This window comes from Vanacampus margaritifer, chromosome 17 (genome assembly GCF_051991255.1).
Source record: "Vanacampus margaritifer isolate UIUO_Vmar chromosome 17, RoL_Vmar_1.0, whole genome shotgun sequence".
Lineage (NCBI taxonomy): Eukaryota > Metazoa > Chordata > Actinopteri > Syngnathiformes > Syngnathidae > Vanacampus > Vanacampus margaritifer.
Window position 1 is genome coordinate 3,087,501 of NC_135448.1, and position 21,495 is coordinate 3,108,995.

The 21,495-nt window shown below is 39.5% G+C and overlaps 1 protein-coding gene across 1 annotated transcript in view; it reads right to left on the reverse strand.

Moving 5' to 3' along the window:
* Positions 1-21,495, reverse strand: part of sf3a3 (splicing factor 3a, subunit 3) — a 59,753-nt gene that overhangs the window by 7,460 nt on the left and 30,798 nt on the right. Inside the window, exons 11-15 of the mRNA XM_077548503.1 lie at positions 12,426-12,533; positions 7,871-7,940; positions 7,596-7,760; positions 6,910-7,020; positions 616-706 (exon numbers count right to left, since the gene is read on the reverse strand). Coding sequence (XP_077404629.1) covers positions 616-706; positions 6,910-7,020; positions 7,596-7,760; positions 7,871-7,940; positions 12,426-12,533 — 545 coding nt within the window. The remainder of the gene's footprint in view (positions 1-615; positions 707-6,909; positions 7,021-7,595; positions 7,761-7,870; positions 7,941-12,425; positions 12,534-21,495) is intronic.

The following is a 21,495-nucleotide window of genomic DNA, read 5'->3' on the forward strand; positions in this document are numbered from 1 at the left end:
AAATAGTGAGATCACTTGCAGAGGGATGCAGTACTCTTAAAATTGCCAAACTTTTGAGGCGTAATCATTGAAGCGTTTTATTCAAAATAGTCAATAGGGTCGCAAGAAGTGTGTTGGAAATGGCAGCTTTGCCATATTTTAGAGCTGCAACATCACTGGAGTGCCAAAAAGCACAAGGTGTGCAACACTCAGGGACATGGCCAAGGTAAGGAAGGCTGAAAAACGACCACCACAGAACAAAACACACAAGATAAAAAAAATGTAGTTGTTATATTGGTTTCCCTGGTGAGAATAAATAAGTGAAATGGGTATATATTTGTTTTTATGCACAGTTAATAGTCACCTGCACACAGATATCCTCCTAAAATACTAAAACTAAAAAAAGCCCCACTCCAACTTCCAAAAATATTCAGCTTTGATATTTACGAGTCGTTTGCGTTCATTAACAATATATAGTTGTTGTTCAATAATAAAATGAATCTTAAAAAATACAACTTGCCTAATAATTCTGCACACCCTCTAAGTCAATTCTGAAATAACTTGGTTCTTGACATTGTAAAAACCTGGCATTTCAAACAAGGTTGTGAATCCCAGGGGTTCCAAGACGGCACTTACAAGAGACAGCATCCTCAATCTGTGTGACATTAGCAAAGTGGGCAGTGTTGGGGATTCCAAGACAGCGCATACCATGGGCATGCCTCCATTCCTAACCAGAACAGAAATACACATCTGTTAGATCATGTCTATGAAAAATATGGCCCGCGGCCCGGATCGGGCCCGCAAAGGGATTTCATCCGGTCAGCGAAATGAAAATTTTAAGTAAATAAATTAGTAATGTTGGATCAATTAATCAGACGGCCAAAATCAAAACTTAAATTAAAAAAATTAATAATTTCACAAGCAATCCTCGTATGAGCAATGCAACTTGTACACGGAATTGACCTGGATGTCATTATTTTACACACAACTTGCAGAATACAAATAAAATAAAAACATAAACCAACAAACGTGCTGATTGCTGAATACGACACATTTAGCTACTGGTAACACAAACATATATATACTTTATATGACATAGATTAAGGTCCTATAACTTAATTAATTGCGCCACACAGTGCATTCTGGGAACAATATATATGCAAAACAGGTAGATATGACACGCCTGGAATTCATACGGGCAAAGTTTTGCCGCGTTCTATTTGCATTTGTGTTATTTTGGGGAAAAATATATTTACAGTTGAGCCCCGCTATTTAGGGCTGGCCTGCAAATAGCGAAAATCTGTGTATAACTGATTCCAGTTTTTGTTTTTAAGTTATAAACAATTATATTACCGGTCCGGCCCACTTAACTCATTCACTCCCGGCCATTTTCACTGAGCAACCCTGTTCGCTCCCAGCTGGTTTACCAGATTTTGCAAGGCCCACAGAATATTGTGTTCTATTGCTATAAAAACATAAAACCTACCAAAAGAGTCTCTTTTTTCATCAGGAAAATCAGGTTTCCGTTTTTGCAAGAATTAGCAGTAGAATATAGCTAAGTTTTATCATTATTCACAAATCTGTTTAGAACTGTGGGTAAGTGAGCTTGTTTGCAACATGGCCCTGGTTGATCTGATACTCTGCTGCCACCTGCTGGACGTTTTTTGTAGTTACTACCATTGTTTCACCTGTTCTCTGCAGTTGTAAGGCTGCATCAAAGCTTTCTGTATGCTGCAGCATAATTATTTTTTTTAAACTATAAATACGTCTTTGGGACACTTAAAACATTTTAAATTGAACATATTTATACGTTTTTGGGAGCAAATTAGTTAATATACAGTGCTGCTCAAAAGTTTGTGAACCCTGCACGCATGGTCAGATTTTTTGTATAAAATGTTAAAATAACCTTATTAAATGTTTAGTCATTCTCCATTCTACAAAGCTGACATTGAAAATAATGGACTTGAACAAAAAGAATAATATTGTCAGTCATTATTGAGCAAAAGTTGTTGATTTAAGAAAAACTCATTTCATGGGTGCAAAAGTATGTGAACCTCTCACTTAATCAGACATTGCACCTCCTTTTGCAATGAGAACTTCATCCAAACACTTTTTTTAGTGACTTATCAGTCTTTCATACCTACTTTAGGGGATTTTTGCCACTCTTCCATGCAAAATGCAGCCAATTGAGAAGAGGTTAGATGGGTGTCAATGTTGACTTTTCACCAAACATGACATATTTTAGTTGTGACCAAACAGTTCAATTTTGGACTCATCTGTTCACAGAAGGGACTTCCAAAAAGCTTCAGTTTTGTCCAGGTACTCTCTGGCAAAGTTGAGATGGGCAGCTTTAATCTTTTTTTGTGAGCAGAAGCTTCTACCTAGCAAGCCTTCCATTTCTTCGCTAAACTTCTCTCATTTCATTGCTCCATTTCAGTGGTTAGTTTAGCTATCAATTTGCCCTACCTGATACTACTTGACTGCTTGTTTTAAGCAATGCAGCTCAGGGTTCACTTAATTCTGCACCTACATGAAGTGATCAAAAACTCTTTTTAATTTAGTTTTAACTACACAATTGATTTTTTTTTTAAAGAACAATGCATTGAAATGCTAAACCTACACCTGTTATTTCATATTAAATGTAATGGTTAAGATTGAACAACAAAATCAGGTTGAAACAATTGGAAAATCCAAATTGCTCAAGAGGTTCACAAACTTTTGAGCAGCACTGTATTTCCAAAGCACCCCCCACAGGCCTCCCCGAGGGACATGGTCCAACGCCTTCTCCAAATCCACAAAACACATGTAGACTGGTTGGGCGAACTCCCATGCACACTCGAAGACCCTACTAAGGGTGTAGAGCTGGTCCACTGTTCCATGGCTGGGACGAAAAACCACACTGCTCCAGCTAAATCCGAGATTGGACTTCCCGACGGACCCGCCTCTCTAGCACCCCTAAATAGACCTTACCAGGGAGGCTGAGGAGTGTGATCCCTCCATAGTTGGAGCACACCCTCCGGTCCCCCTTCCTCAAAAGAGGGACAGAAATTCTATACGAATTATATATCTTTGTTAATAGGAGTGTGACGATATCTCGATATGGCGATAAATCGCAATACTTTGTCTGCCGGTTGATTATTGATATGCCTACGCCAAGTATCAATATTTGTAGTCAATATACAGCCACTATAACGGCTTCATTGTTCATTACTTATTAAGCAATTTCTTGGCGGGCTGCTAGGGGGAGCGCCTCATAAGAGTGGCGGGGAAATAGACAAAAGTCTTCAGGCGAAGAAGACTCAAGTAAACAACAAAATAAAAGATGCGCTGGCCGCGTATAAGTCAAAGGTGTGGATATGGATAGTGTGGAATGGATACATATTATAATATGGAACCGAGAGGAGAAAGACTTTGGTATATGGCAAGAACTGTCTCGCATTAGTTACACTAGTGGAAACATGGTGAATATGAACAGCCACTTACACCGGCATCATCCAGAGCTAGAGGTAAGAGCTAATGGTTCTCTACTTAAAGGAAAACTCCCTTTTAATTCTCCCAGGGCAAAGTTGATCATGCACAGCGCATCTCTGCGTGTATTTGCAATCGATCCCCGCCCGTATAGCGTAGTAGATAATTTTCGCTACGAGATTTTGTTACGTGTCAGGGGCACGAGGTTGATGTTTTGGTCAGGGAGGTCCGGAAAAGGGGTACACAGGCAGGGGCAACACTACATGAAAAACATACACAACGCTATACCTCACAAAACAAAATGGAGCTAAACTTCCCGAATGTCGGGCCACTCTCCCGACCTTCCAAACTGCACTAGTCCAACAACGAATGAGTAATGGCGTAAAGAATGAAATACGAATTACGGCGGAAGTTAACATGAATGAATAGTGGGAAGTAACCAGTCAAATTTATGGCTAAACTTGCACTGAAATGAAAGGACAGCGGAACAAACTAACTCAAGAGAGGGGGGCTGGCTAACTAACCAAAAGGAAGGTGAACACACACAAACAGTCAGACCACGACTGAAAACTAACAGCTTCTTACACACTCTTGAGCCACTCGAAACATTTCACGGAGAATTTTTTTTTCCAACTTTGTACGAGCAGACCAGGGCTAAACGAATGCATTCGAGTTGTCAGAACGAGTAGGTCTAACACACACGAACGGCCAGACCACGACTGAAGACTAACGGGTTCTTGCACACTCTGAAGCAACGCTAAAATAACTGGTCAAAACATTTCACTGAATGAACTAAAAGAATGCCAACTTTGTACGAGGAGACCAGGGCTAAACTAATGAATTTGAGTCGAGTAGGTCTTACCAGCATCAGATGGACATCAGGAGCCACACTATCATTTATTACCATTTCCATGCATTTCATCAGTGATTGGGCACTCAAATCATACGTGCTCTTTTGTTTGTTTGTTTTTAAGAAAAACAGGAGGTAAGGAGGTAAGACATTTATCTGTCCAGCGAGTGACTCCGTTTTTCATACGTTTCTATGAAAAATGTGTATTATATCTTCAATGTTAAAGTTTTAAAACATATTTTATGTTTCGGCTTTTTGAAGCACACAATTTCTGTGGAATATTATTAATAGGTTTAATTGGATTTAATATTTAAGTAATTGTATTTATTTACTTTTGCAATGTTACATAGAAAATTGCGCGACAGTTTATAAAATGAACCAAATGACTATGTGACTGACTGACATCTTGCATGACAATAGTGTTTGAGAAAGACACAAATTTGTTCATAGAAAGTTGCCTCGGTTAAGAAGACATTTGTATTTGTTAAAAAAAAAAAATGCACTTAAGTACTCACTGTGAAGACACCGGTTTTAATTTTGTGTTTCAGTGATGGTACAACAAGAACAATTTTCTCATTGAAAAAACATCCGTTTATGTCTCGAGTTAGTTTTATCGTATATTATCGTGGACTTCGTGGACCGATAATCGTGGTATCGTCATATCATGAGATAGTCGTTATTGTGCCTTTTCTTGCATACAGGGGTGAAAGTGGGCCGGAACGGTCCAGAACTGCGCTCTGGTAAAAAATCTGTTCCGGTCCGAAAATATTATGGCAACTGTCAAAACCATGTTAAACAACCTGCCAGGCTGCTACCCAAGAAGAAAAAAAATCTACTAACATCAGATTTACATACACAACAAGTCACCAAAGCGAGGGGAGCGTGAGGCGGCGCAATTGCATATCACGCGGACGGGTTCGTGCGTATGGCGGCGCGGAGGACGCGTTTGGAGACACAGCGGGGCGAAAATTCGCATATTCGCCAAAGTTTAAAAATGTGAACTTTCTTCGCATTTCGCCTCGCTGAAATATGTGCCACATCGGCTTCGGGGATGGAATACATCACACACAGTATCCTGTCTGTTGTCGCCTGCATAATACATAGAAAAAGGTCAGACGACTGAATGTTACTGTTTTTCAGTTATATTACAGATGTTTGAAGTTTAAATACCTGTTTACAAGGAACCTTTTCAAAGAATCTCCACTTTTTTGTGATAAAAGTTATAATATTCGACGGCAGGGGATGCAATTTTTGTACAGTGGTAAATACTTTTGGCACAACAGCGGAACGCTTCCCCCTATTTTGGTGTGAACATAGCATAAAGTGCTTCTGAGTTGTTCCAGTGTGCTTGTGTAGCGTAATCCGTTTCCAACGATATCTATTATTTATTTATCCTACGGAGTTCTGTCCAGTGGCTCCGCTCTCTGTGTTTCTGACGAGTTATGTCGATGTGTGCACGTCGGTGTTTTTTGTTATCTGCTATTTTGCACATCATTTAAATAAAAAAAAAAAAAAACATTCTGGCTGCGCAGCGACCTTTATGTCAAAGAGTTCTGGCAAGAAAATCTAGCCACTTTCACCCCTGATCACATATCGTATTGTGAGGTACCCAGAGGTTCCCACCCCTATTTGTTAACAAATATTTTAAACTTGGCATTAATGGTTGGGCATTCGCGAATGTGCCCATTTGCTGATTATTTATTTATTTATTTGAGCAGAAAAACTAACCTATTCATCATTATCTATAGCAGGGCAAAAAAGTTGTACGTTTTATTTTTTTTTCCGTGGCAAAATATTGTCTACAGTATTTGAGTATTTAATTTTCTCAGACGACAAAGGAATAACAGGCCAAGCAAACTATTTTTTAGACTATAACTCACTTTTTTTCACAGTATGGCTGGTCTTGTGACTTATACTCAGGTGTGACTTATATTAAAATTAGAGCTCGGACTGGCACCCAAAATCCCTGTATCCTAATCATATTGACTTTTTTGAGGCGGATGGTAAATACTTGCATTCCGCTAGGGGTAGGCGATATATATCCTCGATGATATTGTCGAAGTTGCTTTCACGATGTGCAATTCTACATTATTGAGCATTAATACCGTCTCAAAAACAAACTGGTCTATTATTAGGCTGCAAAGTAGTAGAAAGTGATTAAATACTTACTACGGCAAAGGAACAGGAAGCGATAAGCCTTCATTCTGCGAAACAGCGGGCAGGAAGTTTTGAACGTTCAAAAGTTCTTTGCGACGTGATAAACTGTTTGCGACCATTAAAACGGACGAATTTGCGAACGTCTGGCAAAGGTCTTTGTTACCATTTGCCACCTTGAACGAGCCCTGACAAAAAACACTCCCTACTTTCTAGATGCAAGCTTTAGACTTTGCAGGTGGGTGGTGTATATTTTTAGGGCGTGTGAGCGCTTCCATTTTGAAGAAATGCCCCACCAACTTACTGTGACAAACTCTAAAACCACACAATTTAACATGGACCATTTGTCCACTACAGGCATTACACAAATTTGGGAGTGACGTGACGAAAACTATGAGTGGAATTCCGTAAAGAACAACAACCACTGAAAAGTGAATGAATCCTTGCTCAGAAAATACCGCAAAGTGTCGCTGAAAAGCTTTAGGTCCTCTGTAGGTATAGTTTCCACAGATTTCACAGTTGTAGTTGATATTCAGGCCATGGAGTTTGTAGAGCCAGTATGGAATTGGCTGGAAGGAAAGTGAAAGCAGTGTCAAAACTCATGTATTCACAATGATAAATCAGACAAATGTGAAAAGTAAAATACTTTGTTGAACCATCTTTTATGTAACATATTGAACAAAAAATTCAATACAAGGCACACACACTTTCTTAAACTTCCTTAAAGGATAAGTAAAGTAAAAAATGTTCTATGTAAAATGTTCGATGCGTCCCTACTATTCTAAACACGGCATTCTGATTAATATTACGTTTGTGGAATATGAATTAAGCAGCAAAAGCCACCCATTCTTATCTCTCTCAGGTGGCGGCCATTTTTGACACTTGTTATTGACTGAAAATGACATAACATTGAGCTCAGGTTACAGGCTCAAGTAACGACCACCCAATCACGGCTCACCACTTTTCTGAGTTTGGCCATGTGACATTCATAAGCTGAGCCGTGGGGTTTGGCCAAAATAAAGTCCCTTTTTTGACAGGTGCCAGAAAATTCTTGAAATTGCAAATTCTTTATTCAAACCCACACAGCTTTCTTAGCAACACCTATTTTGCATTCCTTATGTATAAGAATAGTGTATTTTTATACCTTGCCATCCCAGCCCAGGGGCAAATTTTTAGGGTTGTAGATTATCTCATTGTCTTCGTCTTCACTTTCACTCTCACTGAGCTGCTCCTCCTCCTCTTCCTCACGTTCCTCTCCGGTTCTAGCTTGCTTCCTCTGCACATTCTCATGAGTAAGCTGCCTCTGTTCCTACAAATGCAAGACAAAAACCTGAACTTGTTGACTACGATATTTATCACAAAATTGGGTAGTTCAAACTCATACTCTTAAAGATTAGTTGGTAACATTATAATACTTACACCAAGGATTTCAACATATTCATACAGTTGAGCCTCCAGAAAGGCGATCTCCTTGTTTCGTTCAGTGTCTCTGCAAGTATAGTGAAGGGAAAACATTAATTTCATCCTAATTGTAGCTACTTACAGTGTGTATAGATTAAATTACATTTTATAGTAGATAGTAATTAACTGAAATTTAATCGTGACTATTCTTTATGTATGTATGTATGTATGTATGTATGTATGTATAGCAAGCATGTGACGTGAATTTGTCCTTCGTGACCGTACTTTAAACTGTTTATGACATGTGGAGTTAACTGTAAAACTATCCATCCATTTTTAAACAGCTTATTCAGATGCTTTGTTTTAAAAACATTGCCAGTGCTAATGCTGAAGTAAATGTAAAATCCCACAGACATGATAACGGGAATTTGCACACAAACATTTTTACAGTTGTGCTCATAAGTTGACACACCCAGGCAGAAAATGTGATTTTTTGGGGGTCTATTTTTAAGAGAATTTTAATGACAACACAAAAATGTTTCTTTCACTCATGGTTAGTGCTGGGATGAAGCCATTTATTATCAAACAACTGTTTACTCTTAAAATCATAATGACAACAGAAATTACACATATGACCCCAATCAAAGTGTTACACACCTTTGAAATTTTGGCCTGATAACATGCACACAATTTGACACAAATGGGTTTTAATGGCCACTAAAGGTAACCATCCACACCTGTTATCTGTCTGCTTAACTACAGTAGTGTGTGTATGAAGGTTCATTAAGTGTCTGGGCTCCTGAAAGACCCTTACACTGATCTCTGGTTTCTGAGTCAGTGGGGAAAGCAAAATATATGTCAAAAGATCTGCAGGAAAAGGTAACTAAACTGTATAAAACAGGAAAGGCATATAAGAAATTATCTAAGAAATTATCATGCCAATGAGCAGTGTTCAAACTCTAAGAAGTGAAAATAGAGATTATTTTGAAACCAAACCACGATTTGGTCGACCAACAGAAATTTCTGCCACAATGGCCAGTTAAATTGCTCAAGATGCAAAGAAAACCCCACAGATGAATTCATCTGAAATACAGGACAGAAAAGTGGCGTGGATTTTTGTGGAAAAAAGTTGAAAAAATGCCAGTAGGTGGCGCTATCAGTACGAATAAATATAAGTTCATAGATGTATTCAGACCTTGACTCATCAAATGTGTAAAATGTTTCGATTTTGTAAATTCATCTGGGTCAAGTTAACGCAGCTTTTATTGTGACAGTGAATCAGACTTTGCGGCACTGTAACGGCCACGCCCTTTGGCGAAAAGTTACACTATTCGGTGTGGGCCATGATCAACATCTTAAGGCTTTTCTGACAAAATTTCAACTGGATCCCTCAAACGGGCTTGGCACAATGGATAAAAATGTAAAGTATGACATTGCTTGTCATCACTAGGTGGGGCTACATGTATAACCGAATATTATCAAATAGATGTTTTCAGGCTGTGGCTATTAAGATCCATGAGAAGTTTGGGATTTTTTGGAGCTTGTACAGCAGAGTTATAAAGCATTTCCTCTTTTTTGATGAAGGAAATATTAAAGACAAAATTTGAGGCCCCGCCCTCGTCACATAGTATTTCAAAAAGTCAAGATTTTTTCCCCAGTTGTCCCCCCAGGTCTTGAGATTATAAATGCCAAGTTAGAAGTAAATCGGATCAAAACGGTTGGCAAATGGACAAAAAGAATGACCACAGTGAATGTGCAAAAATGCCTGTATATTTTAGAATATGGCTTCCACTGACTTTTTTTGTGTCTCGGGGCGCTTCATGTGCCTGCCAATTTTCGTAGCCCTCGGTTAAACATGCGGGGAATGGTGAATATCATTTCACGCTAGGGGGCGCTTTATCTTATGGCAACTTCATAATATCAAATTTCAACATCAAATCAAAGAAAAAAGAAGAAAGAAGGAGGAGAATAATTCTTACAAAAACAAGAGGGACATCGCAGCGGTAGCTGCTCGGGCCCTAAAAAGGAGATACTTTTATTTACTAAAATGGAGAATAAAGAGAGTAAAGTTGTATTACACTTTAGCCCGCTTGAAATTTTGTGTGGTTAAGAAATAGATTTTAGTGACTATATGAGGAGATTGTTAAATGACAAGGAAGTGAAAATGTTTAATCAAATGCCAGACGATTTTCTGCCACTGCAGGAGGGCCAACCTCCCACCAAGGGTAGTGACTGGGTTTTGATCAAAGGTCCAGCCCAAGGTGGGTCCTTGTAAGTGTTGTTGATGACCCCGAAGGATGTGAAGATCGCTTAACGACCCTCCTGATTCACCTATTGCAAGGTACAAAACAGGTACCATTGACTAACAGCTTGAGAAGGTGAAAACAAGCAGCTTTTCTAGCTGTGGAGAAAAGTCTGACCAAGTCAGTCAGTGAAGAGGATGGGAGCACGCTCCACACAAGGTTCCCCAAACCGCTGTGAAGTCCAGGGCTTGTCAAATGTGGAGGAAGTGTAGGAAGGGAGAAATCGAGAAGACGAGTCCCTATCCCAAATTGGGAGGGTAAGATGCGATCGGACAAATTCGGGGCTGTCTTTTGTTTGTATTTTTTGTTTTTGGGGCCATCTTGAGGGAGAGGAGAGACAGCTTGCTAACACTGAAAAATATGTACAGAAACAATGGACAATACACACACAGAGCGAAAACACTGGACAATGCTCATTAGAGCACGAATACTGGATATTACATACTGGATGGATCAAGTACAGGAATGTATAATGCTTTATGATAGGAGTAATTTATTTGTCTATTTAACAAACACATGGTTTTAAAGGATTGTGGAGGTGATACTCAGAATTCAAGGATGTTGTAGAATGTTTTCATTAACAATAATAATAATTGGCAACACAGGTCTGATTAGTTGGATATATCTATATTTTAAAAAAAAAAAATGATGAAAATTATTACGAATTGACAGAACAATATGATGAGGATTTGGATGACACCAATGTTATATGTGAAAGAAACAAAATGAGTACCGGGGTACACATGTTGATTTTTATCAAGAAATTATTTTGAAGTTTGACAACATGATGTTTAAATGTGCTATTCATTTGATAATCAGGGGGGAATGTTGGGAAAATTGTACAATAAGTTATCACATGAATAAGCACTTTACTATTTGCTGCAATGAAGAACTGCTTCTGCTTGCAATGAAGAATGCTTTGCTCTGCTCCCACACTCACATAGCTAGATTAGGGCAACTGTATCAGATGATTAACAGGAGATGACTCATGATGACTACAAGAACAAGAACATCTAACCCAGCAGAATGGATGGAGCCAGTCCGCTAAGGCGTGCCTGTTGTCTGTTAAGAAATGATTACAAACTTGTACTCAGTGTTTGAACTATGCTTTGTACCCCCACCCCCTAGAGTTGAAACACCCATGTAACTAGAAGCGTGAAATCGAATAAAAAGAGAGGATGAGGAGAGGTTCATTGGAAAGTGCAGTAGTGAATTGTATGAGGCAGTTCCTCTCCTCTCTCCTTTGTCTTCTCTCCTTTTTGCGTAGTGTTTAATAAATGTCTAACAGGTAAACCTGACGGAAGCTTACTTACTTTTTTTTATATTTCTGTTTTAATTCTTTTTCACATGGATTTAATTTATTTTGCAGATTAAAGAAACATTTTGAGAGTTTTGGCAATTAACAAAGATGGCCGACCAAGAAGCATGCTCCAGGATTGGAACAGTGGCCAGTCAAGTTTTTGGTTACTGAAGGGTGCAAACCAGTTGAAATTCACAGCTCAGACCTTGCCCCTTCAGACTTTCACCTGTTTGGTCCCCTGAAAGCATTCACAAGAGGCACGAAGTTTGAAAGTGACGAAGTCAAAAGTGTTGTTGAGCGACTGACTGAAGACATCAGTCCGAAGATTTTTACGCTGAGGGAATACGGAAGCTTGTGCACAGATGGGAAATGTGTGTGACAGTGCTGAGAGACTATGTTGAAAAATATAAAAAATAAATAAATTTAAAAAACATATTTTTTTTAAAGTATGCTTCTATGTGTTTTAAAAGTCCTTTTACAGAAAAAAATATTTATTGAATGACCCTCGTATCTGCGATATCAATTATTTAATAGGCACTGACAATATTGCTGAATTTCGAAGAAAGTTTTTCAGGGGTGATTCTAAAGTCACCCATAGGTTTTAGAGGTAAGTTTTGCCAGGCGCTTTAGGCCTTAAATAAAAGAGCAGGAAAAAGCCCTCGAGGATCTTTTGTACTCTAGGCACTCTATTTACTCGAGTACTTGCTGCACCCCTATTTACAACTGAAATGCCTTGTGTTACAACCTACATTTAAGTGAAATGTGTGAAAGACCGCTTTATGATTCTGAATAATATATAACTTTTAAAACGAAGCACATTTGCTTCGATGTAACGGCATGATCAAGTATCCGTGCTTCTATCAGCAAGTAGTATTTGATGTATGTTGGGGGGGGGGGGGGAAGCACTGCTGAAAGATAAAAAGTCCTGGTGGTACATCCCTAATACTGTATATCGTGTACAAATACATACTTCTTAGGACCTTTAGCTTTGGGATTCTTGGCAAACAGCGAAGGATCCAGCAATTCCAAAGATTTGCCTTTTGTGCTAAAGAGTCGCTGAGCACGCTCTTCGAGAGTCCTGTCAAACACACACAGAAACAAAGACAAAAAATAAATATACATACACTCGGTCTAAATTTTGAAATAGTTGGTATTGGGCCATAAGCTAACTTTTGTATCGTGAAGTTTGGGAAACAATTTTTTTGAATATTGTGAAAGTCTATAAACCCATCATACGCTCACAAAGTTTCCACACGCAAAATACCTGCAGCTTTTGAGTAATTCGATAAAAAGTGGAACTGTTTCTTTTTATCGTGGAATGATTGATGAAAAATTGGCGTAGTTCTCCATGGTTCTGACCAATCAGTGCATCGCATTTACAGCACTGATTTGGCTTCCGTGTAAACAAAGATGATACTTCCGCATTGTAAGCGGCCGGCTTCGTGGCCTGATTGTGAGGAAAATGTAGCGTGCTGTATGCATATTTAAGACCACAGTCAGAAATCATATCTTAACTAAATTAAGATGGGACGCATTCAGAAAGATCACGAAAGTGTGGATAGCGCTGAAAGGGAGAGTTTGTCTTGCTGCCGCTGTTCAAGTTGGACAGCGATTACACTGATATGAGAATATCCCCAGCTAACATCCTACTTGTTACAAGCGTATCACAGATGAACGTCAGCTGTTCTATGCTAAGCAAAGACTCCAAAAACGAAAAAAAACAACCATCTTCCTGTTCTTTAATAACCTTTTTTCAATAACTATTTCTTCACAACTAGTGCTCCGATCCCACACACATGAAATATTTATTTCATTGCCTGAAAATATGTTATTTAATACAAATATTAAGCTTGTGCCATTTATACTTTCTGAGATAATTTAAGTTAAAAGCGGTTACATAGACTTCCGGGGCGGAGCTGAACGGGATGGCAGCGTAGTGCTGAGCTCCTGAGTTGATTTGATAATTATTCGCCCCCAAAACTAGGAAAATAACTTAACGCGAATTGTAAACAAACAAGAAATGAGTGGGGGTCGAGGACAGAGAAGTTTGAAGAAAAAAGCGATGTCCAGAGACCAGGAAGATCACTAACTCGAAGATGTGGCAGCAGGTGACGACAATGGCGGCGGCGAGCAGAACATCGACGTTGCTCAAAGGACTTGCCGCAATCAAAACAGAGATACGAGACTTGAAGAAAGAGATCAAAGACAACCTCTTGGCATTCAAGGAAGAATTTAAAGTGGAGGTTAAGCGAGAGTTTGGTGAATTTAGGGAAGAAACGCAACTGCAGCGGAAGGATATTGCCGAAGCACAAACAAGAGTGACACAGTTGGAAGAATGGAATAACGACACAAAAGAAGCTATTATCACTCTGCTAAAACGGCAAAAGAAACTACAAGAGAAGTTGAACGAGGTGGAAGGACATGGACATCTTATTTTTACTCTTGCGAGCCAGGGGACAAACCCCAAAGAAAAATATCTTCGGGTTCCATTCAAACTGGGTGTTTAATATAATCTTAAATTCACTCCTAATTCCTTCCCAAAATGTTTTAAATTTTGGACAATCCCAAAAAATGTGTGTGATCCCCAATTTGTCCACACTGTCTCCAACACATATTTGATTTTGTCTTATCAAATTTGGAAATGATGAAAGCACATATTCACATATTTGTCTCCACACTTGGTCTTCTATCACCGTATTAATTTCTAATTCCCACTTTTCTTTTATCTCTAAGGTGTCCCCAGATATATCTGACCGTAAACATTTATACAAGTGAGATACAGCTCTGTCACATTTTCCCCCTTTAGCAAATACAATAAAGAACGTTTCCAAGGCTCTGGATTGCACTTTAAGAAAGGACCACTCTTTATGGGACATCAGATAACTTTTCAGTTGTAAAAACCTATGCAAATCATTTGAAACCAAACCAAATTCCTTCTGTAACTGCTCAAAAGACTTCAGAGTTTCACCTTGAAATAAGTAATTCACAATGGCAAGACCTTTGCCTTTCCAATCCCGAAACCTCGCATCCAATTGTGTTATGTAGAAAATCCACAATACCAGATATTCCAGTAGCCCTCGATATCTTTCTATATCTATCGAGCTTTCTTCTTTATTTATTCTAACATTACTTAGAATTTTGTAGGTGCAGTCCACCCAGACATTTGTTATCTTATATTTATTCCACACTTCCTTGGGGCAAAACATCAAGTCCTTCAGCGAGGATCGAGGGCATACACTTTGTTCCAGACTTAACTATGTTCTTTACTTTGTTTTTGCCACTCCATCGCTCCACGCAATTGTGCTGCCCAGTAATACAAGTTAAAGTCCGGTAGGTTAAGACTACCATGGACTTTACTACTAGTCAGTTGTGCAAATTTAATCCTGGGCTTCTTTTTTTTTGCCAAATAAATGAAGATAAAAAATTTTGCATCTTTTTAAAATTAGACAATGGGGTCCGGATGGGCAAAGACAAAAACAGATATTTTGACAGTTTCAATTCACCCAAAAAAGGAAATAAATCCCACCTGGTAAAATCTTTCTGAATCTGATCCATTCATTTCCCAACATTTGCTTTATACAGTTGAGAGGTATCCGGAGTGACTGTGATTCCTAAATTTTGAGACCATTTAAATGTGACCTTTTTATCCAACTCCAAAGGCCAATTACCTTTTATCATCATAGCTTCAGATTGTGTACCATTTACCTTATATCCCGAAACCATGCCGAAGTCCCTCAGACATGTTAAAAGTTCTGGTATAGATCTTATTGGGTCGCTAATATACAATAAAATATCATCCGCGTACAAGGATAATTTGTGGGTCTTACATTTGTCTGATATACCTAAAATTAACGGATTATTTCTAATAAATTCTGCTAAAGGCTCTATACTTATAGCAAACAAAATCGGCAACAAGCAACAGCCCTGGCGTGTCCCTCTTCCTAAAGGAAAACTTTCAGACATATCCATTAACTCTTTGACTGCCAAAAACGTTAAATAACGTTTAGTAAAATCCTACGGAGGAGTGCCAAAGATGTTAAAAGACGTTCACTATGTTTTTTTTGTTGTTTTTTTGAAACGGGTGGAGGAAAGCCCTGGCCAGTTGTGCTGAAAGTATCAAGCAGATCTAGTTAGTATAATGCCTATTTTTGGCCCCTAGATGGCAGCGATGACTCTCTTTGGACAAGATTGGGTAGGCGTCAGTAGAAGACGTGAGGCGGAGCTAGAGTGTTGAGGGAAGAATGGCTGGGGAAGCGAAAATGGTGACCGGTTGCAAGCAGCTCACGCTTGAGCATTTTGACTGATCTTTCAAGGTCCACAGAAAATGTTGTTTGGACTATGGAAACACACATACTACCAAATGAAAGATTGAACTCTCATCTTTCATCAGAAAAAAGTTTGTTTCTACCTTATTACGTTCTTCAGTAATCAACAATAGAAAATGGTTAGTTTCACCGAAATGCTCTGTTTTGAAACAAAAAGCGGAGAAAAAGAGCTTTTTGTGAAACGATGTTATTTCATACACTCTAGTGAATTGTACACTTCTTTTTGTCCATGAATGATGCCACAAACACCTAAATAGTGCTTTACTTCTGTAAAACGCTTTCACCAACAATGAAAAAGTGTTTTTTGATTGCAAAATACGTTTATTTCCATTCAACAGTGTAACAATTTGACAAAACAATTTCGCAAACTATTTACAAATGTGTGCAACTGTGGTACTACTTACAATTATGTGTTTCAAATACAGTTTTTCTTTTTGTAACGCTCTCCTGCGTGCAAGGAGACGCCGCTGGACTCGCACAACAGTTTACTTTCACTTTGTCCGTTTCGCGTGCAAACGTTACACTTTCTTGACTGCATTTTTTTCCGGGGAATATATAGCAAGTAGCAGACTGTACACACTCCTCCGATGAATATGCATTGGACTCGGGGCACTCTCTGTCGTCCGATCGAACGTCCGCCTGTGCGTGCTCGGTTGTGCTCCGCGTTTATGACGTCGTCATAGCCGCCGCGTCAGCGGTTCCAATTTCGCCGTCAAGCTCGGATTCACCTTCATCATCATCGATGATGATCATCGTCGTCATCAATGTGCTCTTTTAGCGTTGGTCGATGCCTTTCGTCTTGTAAGTGTAGAGCTGCTTGCAACCGCTCGCCTCCTCGGCCATCTAGCTCCGCCCGCCTAACGTCTCCTACTGCCGCGTCAATGCTTTTCATCCACGGAGTCACCATCATCATCATCATCATCGATGATGATCATCATCGTCGTCATCAATGTGCTCTTTTAGCGTTGGTCGATGCTTTTGGTCTTTGAAAAAAACGGCTCGGGCGTGAGCTCCTCACAACCGGTCGCCATTTTTCCTTTGTCTAACATTCTCATCTCCTGCTCGACGCTCTGGCTCCGCCTCTACTGACGCCCACCCGATCTTGTCAAAAGAGAGTCATCGCTGCCCTCTAGGGGCCAAAAATAGTCATTAGGCTCAAAAAACCTGCTAGAAACTTTCAACACAGCTGCGGAAGGCTTGCCGGCACCCGTTTCAAAAAAAAAAATTAAAAAAATTGGATGACGTCTTTTGACGTCATTGGCAGCCCTCCGTAGGTTTTTACTTAACGTCTTTAAACGTCAGTGGCAGTGAAAGAGTTAAGTGTTTTGAAGTGTTGTACACGAGTCCCTCATCTAGAGTACGTGTTAATAAAACTTTCATCAAAACCCATTTCAGCCAGTACCAGTCTCAGAAACATCCAATCCACCCAATCAAATGCCTTCTCAGCGTCAAGGCTGAGAAGCATTGACGGGTGTGGACATTCCTTAGCTGTCGACATTATATTTAAGGTGCGCCTAATATAAATTACACCTAATCTCCCGGGTACGAATCCTGTCTAATCAGGGTTAATACGTTTACCAACAATCTTCTGAAGTCTCCTAGCCAAAATTGCACTACACAGCAAGCAAACTAATGGGCCTATATGAGGCACATTGAGTGGGATCTTTTCCCTCCAAATATATCACAGAGATTATTGCCTCAGCCCATGTTTTTGGTGGGTCTTTAGAATTTAATGCATGTTTAAATACCCTATGTAAAAGTGGAAGAAGGTCTGCCTGTAAACATTTATAGAATTCCCCCGGGAGCCCATCGACGCTCGGTGTCTTGTTATTTTTAAGATTTCTTATAATAAATGTAATTTCTTCCTTATTAATAGTCGCCACTAAATCTTTAGTTTCATTCCCATCAAGTTTGGTAAGATTAATACGGTGCAGAAACTGTTAAATCTTGTTCTCTTTATTAGGTACATGGTCAGAGTTATATAGTTGCTTGTAATATATAGAAAAAGCATTAGCTATTGCTCTGGGGTGTGAGTCTATGTTCCTTGATTTGGGACATGTCATTTTCTGGATTGTTCCATTTGCTTGTAATTTTCTGATCTGAACTGCAAGTAACCTACTAGCCTTATTCCCTTGTTCATAATATTTTTGATTAGCAAATCGTAAAGCACCCTCTGCCTTGTATGTAAGAAAATCATTCAAGTCTTGTCTGCATTTCTTCAGATCCTGTAAAACCGCATCGTTATTTGTGCTTTTAAAATCACTTTCCAATTGTTTTATCTGCTCTTCTAATTTTATTTGTTTATAAAACAGAGGGGGAAATCTCGTTATTGTAATTAAAGTCAAGAAAGAGTTTCAATTCCTCCTGTATATGCTAAATAGCATCAGGGTTATTTAACAATGGCACGTTCATCCGCCACAGTTTTAAGTGTTTATCCTTATCCAAATTCAGAAACATGACAACTGGCCCATGATCTGAGAAAGTTTGCAGTTCAATGTGGCAATCATCCACCCTGTGGACATCCAGTCTGGAAATACAAAAAAAAAAGTCTATTCTAGAGTGGCTTTGTAGAATCTCGAAAAATTTGTATAATCTCTAACCCTTACATACATCATCAAGCATCATTTGTCCATATAATTATTCATCACACAATTTAAGATCCCCAGCCCCCCCTAGCCCCCCCGCCACCAGTATTACAATTCGTTATAATTTCCCCGCTAGAATTTGAGCTCTTTAAAAAAAAAACGCGGGTCATCCTCATTAGGAGCATAAAAATTCATAATTGTCAGAAATACACCTCCAATAGAACCTATAACAATTACTCAATGACCATTTTTGTCTTCAAGCACTTTTTCTGATACAAACCCTAATGATCTATGTATATATATGTATATGAGTATAGCCACTTCTCTTTTCTTATATTTTTCATATGAGGCACTAAATATCTGTCCCACCCACTCTTGTTTTAATTTGGCATGTTCTACCTCATTTAAATGTGTTTCTTGTAGAAGCCCAATTGAACAATTCAGTCGTTTTAACTCAGTCAAAAATATTTTTCCTCTTTATAACATGGTTTAGACCATTAATGGTGTAACTCACTATTTTCAAAGAAGTCATTTTATCCTACTAAAAGTAAAATTTGTGATTTGATCTCTTCTCACGTATCTTAACATATCCATTACCGACCAGAATAACACATAGAAGCCATTTGCCGAGGGGGGAAGACACCATTTCCATGAACAATTTCCCAACCATTCAAACACTACCAGATATCAAACAAAATACAGCAAAAATAGAACAAGCTCTGAAAAAAAAGCTAACTCAGTAGTTTTAAAGAAAAAATATTTGTGACCCCAGAAAATCCAGATTTTTTTAGAGACTCTGGGAAAAGCCCTCCATTCCCGTTCCCTCGTGAAGTGCCCTCCATTAATTGTACTCTCTTCACCATGTCGGTTGTAGCCTCCTGCACCTAGTTGTAAAGGTACGTCTCTCCCTCTTAGATCACTCTCAATCTGGCTGGAAACGGTGTCTGGAATCTAATGCTTTTCTCCCACAGCGCCCTCTTTGCCTCCGTGTATTCCCGGCGCATCTGTCGAGGAAGGACGCATCTGCACTTGCTCCTGCACTCGCTCGTGACTTCTAACTATTTTGTTGACATTGGGATTTTTACTACATTGTTGCAATATATGCCTGGCGGAAAAAGAGCTTATGAAATTGAGGAGGTAAAATCTTCTCTTGCAAAACTCAACGAAATGGTCACCGAAATACTTCAAATGAAAAAAGAGCATCGAGCCATTTCTGCAGGAAATTCAGCAGTTGAAGAAAGAGACAAGAAAAAGATCGACACATTGTCAACTTGGAACAAAAACGACCACCCGCACGCAGGTCTGATCAGGCTTGTTGACAGGAAGAAAAATATTGCTCTTTTGAAAGATAGCTACAAACAAGGTAAACATGTCTACGTCAATAAAAATCTCACAAAACGAAATGCTGACATTGCCAGAAGGGCGCGACAATTAAGAATGGATTTATCGAGAACACATGGACAAAAGACTGTCGGGTCTTCATTCAAACAAAAGAAGACTCATCTTCTAAGAAGAAAATACGGATCGTGAAGAGTGGAAGAATTGGCGGAGTTTGAGATACAATAACTGCTATCAATAAATCACATCATTAACTCTTTGACTGCCAAAAACGTTTAATAACGTTTAGTAAAATCCAAATGAGAACTGCCAAAGACATTAAAAGACGTTCACTATGTTTTTTTTTTGTTTTTTTGGGAAACAGGTGGAGGAAAGCCTTGGCCAGCTGTGCTGAAAGTATCAAGCAGATCTAGTTAGTATAATGACTATTTTTGGGCACTAGATGGCAGCGATGACTCTCTTTGGACAAGATTGGGTACGAAAAGACGAAAAGCATCGACCAATGCTAAAGAGCACATTGATGACGACGATGATGATGATGGTGACTCCGAGGTTGACGCCGAAGTTGGAAGCGTTGACGTGGCGGCTATGATCACGTCGTAAAGCTTCACCGGCTAACGATGCTAACGCCGGAAAACGCGGTGCACAACCGAGCACTTCTGCACAGGCGGATGACAAAGAGTACCCCAAGTCCAATGCATATTTATCGGAGGAGTGGGTACAGTCTGATCACGGAGAAGACACTGGTTCTGGACTACGATGCCACCATGAATGGCGGAGCCAGGACCAAGAGGTGCCGCAGCAGAGCTGAATTCAACCCGGCCAGTTGACTTCCTGCAGCTCTTCATCACAGACGAACTTCTGCAGCACATTGCTGATCAGACAAACTTATTTGCACGTCAGTCAATGCAAAAACGGGCTGAAAGTCTGCCACACTGCAGGAGTCGTGCTTGGAAGCCAGTGTCTGTGTCTGAGCTCAAAACGTTTTTTGCACTCCAATTCCTTACTGGGTATATAAACAAGCCCAGTATCGAAATGTATTGGACTCAGGACGAAATAGAGACGACACCATTCTTCAGTCGCGCAATGCCTCGAAACCGCTTCCAGCTCATCTGGAGTTTCCTGCACTTCAACGACAACGAGACGGCACACAGTTCAGACAACAAACTATTTAAAATTCGTCCTGTGTTCAATCACGTTGTAAACAAGTTCAAGGAACTGTTTCAACCGGGCAGGAATATTTGTATTGATGAGGGAATGATGAGTTTCCAGGGACGTCTTTCGTTCAAAGTGTACAACCCCCAAAAGCCGGTCAAATATGGGATCAAATCATACATTTTGTGTGACTCCCAAACCGGCTATTGTTTCAATATGCAACCCTATGTTGGCATTAGTTGTTCTCTCCCCGATACAGTGTTCAACTTACTGGATCGTCTGCCAGGAAATGGGTACACACTATTCATGGACAATTTTTATAACTCGATTGCTTTGTGTGAACGTCTCCTGGCAGCGCGCACCAATGTTTGTGGAACGCTGAGGAAGAACAGGGGTGAACCCAGTGAGATAACGTGCCTAACCAACACTGGCCTTGGGGTGGGGGGGAAACTGGTAAGGCACAACACAAATGTTATGATTGTGGCATGGCAGGACAAACGTTTGTTGAGGATGGTGACAACGTTTCACAAAGATGAAATGCGGACAGTGGAGGTGTGGCGGAAGGCACAAAAAAAAAAAAGTGCCTTTCGAAAAACCAATTTGTGTTGTGGACTACAATTCCAAGATGAATGGAGTG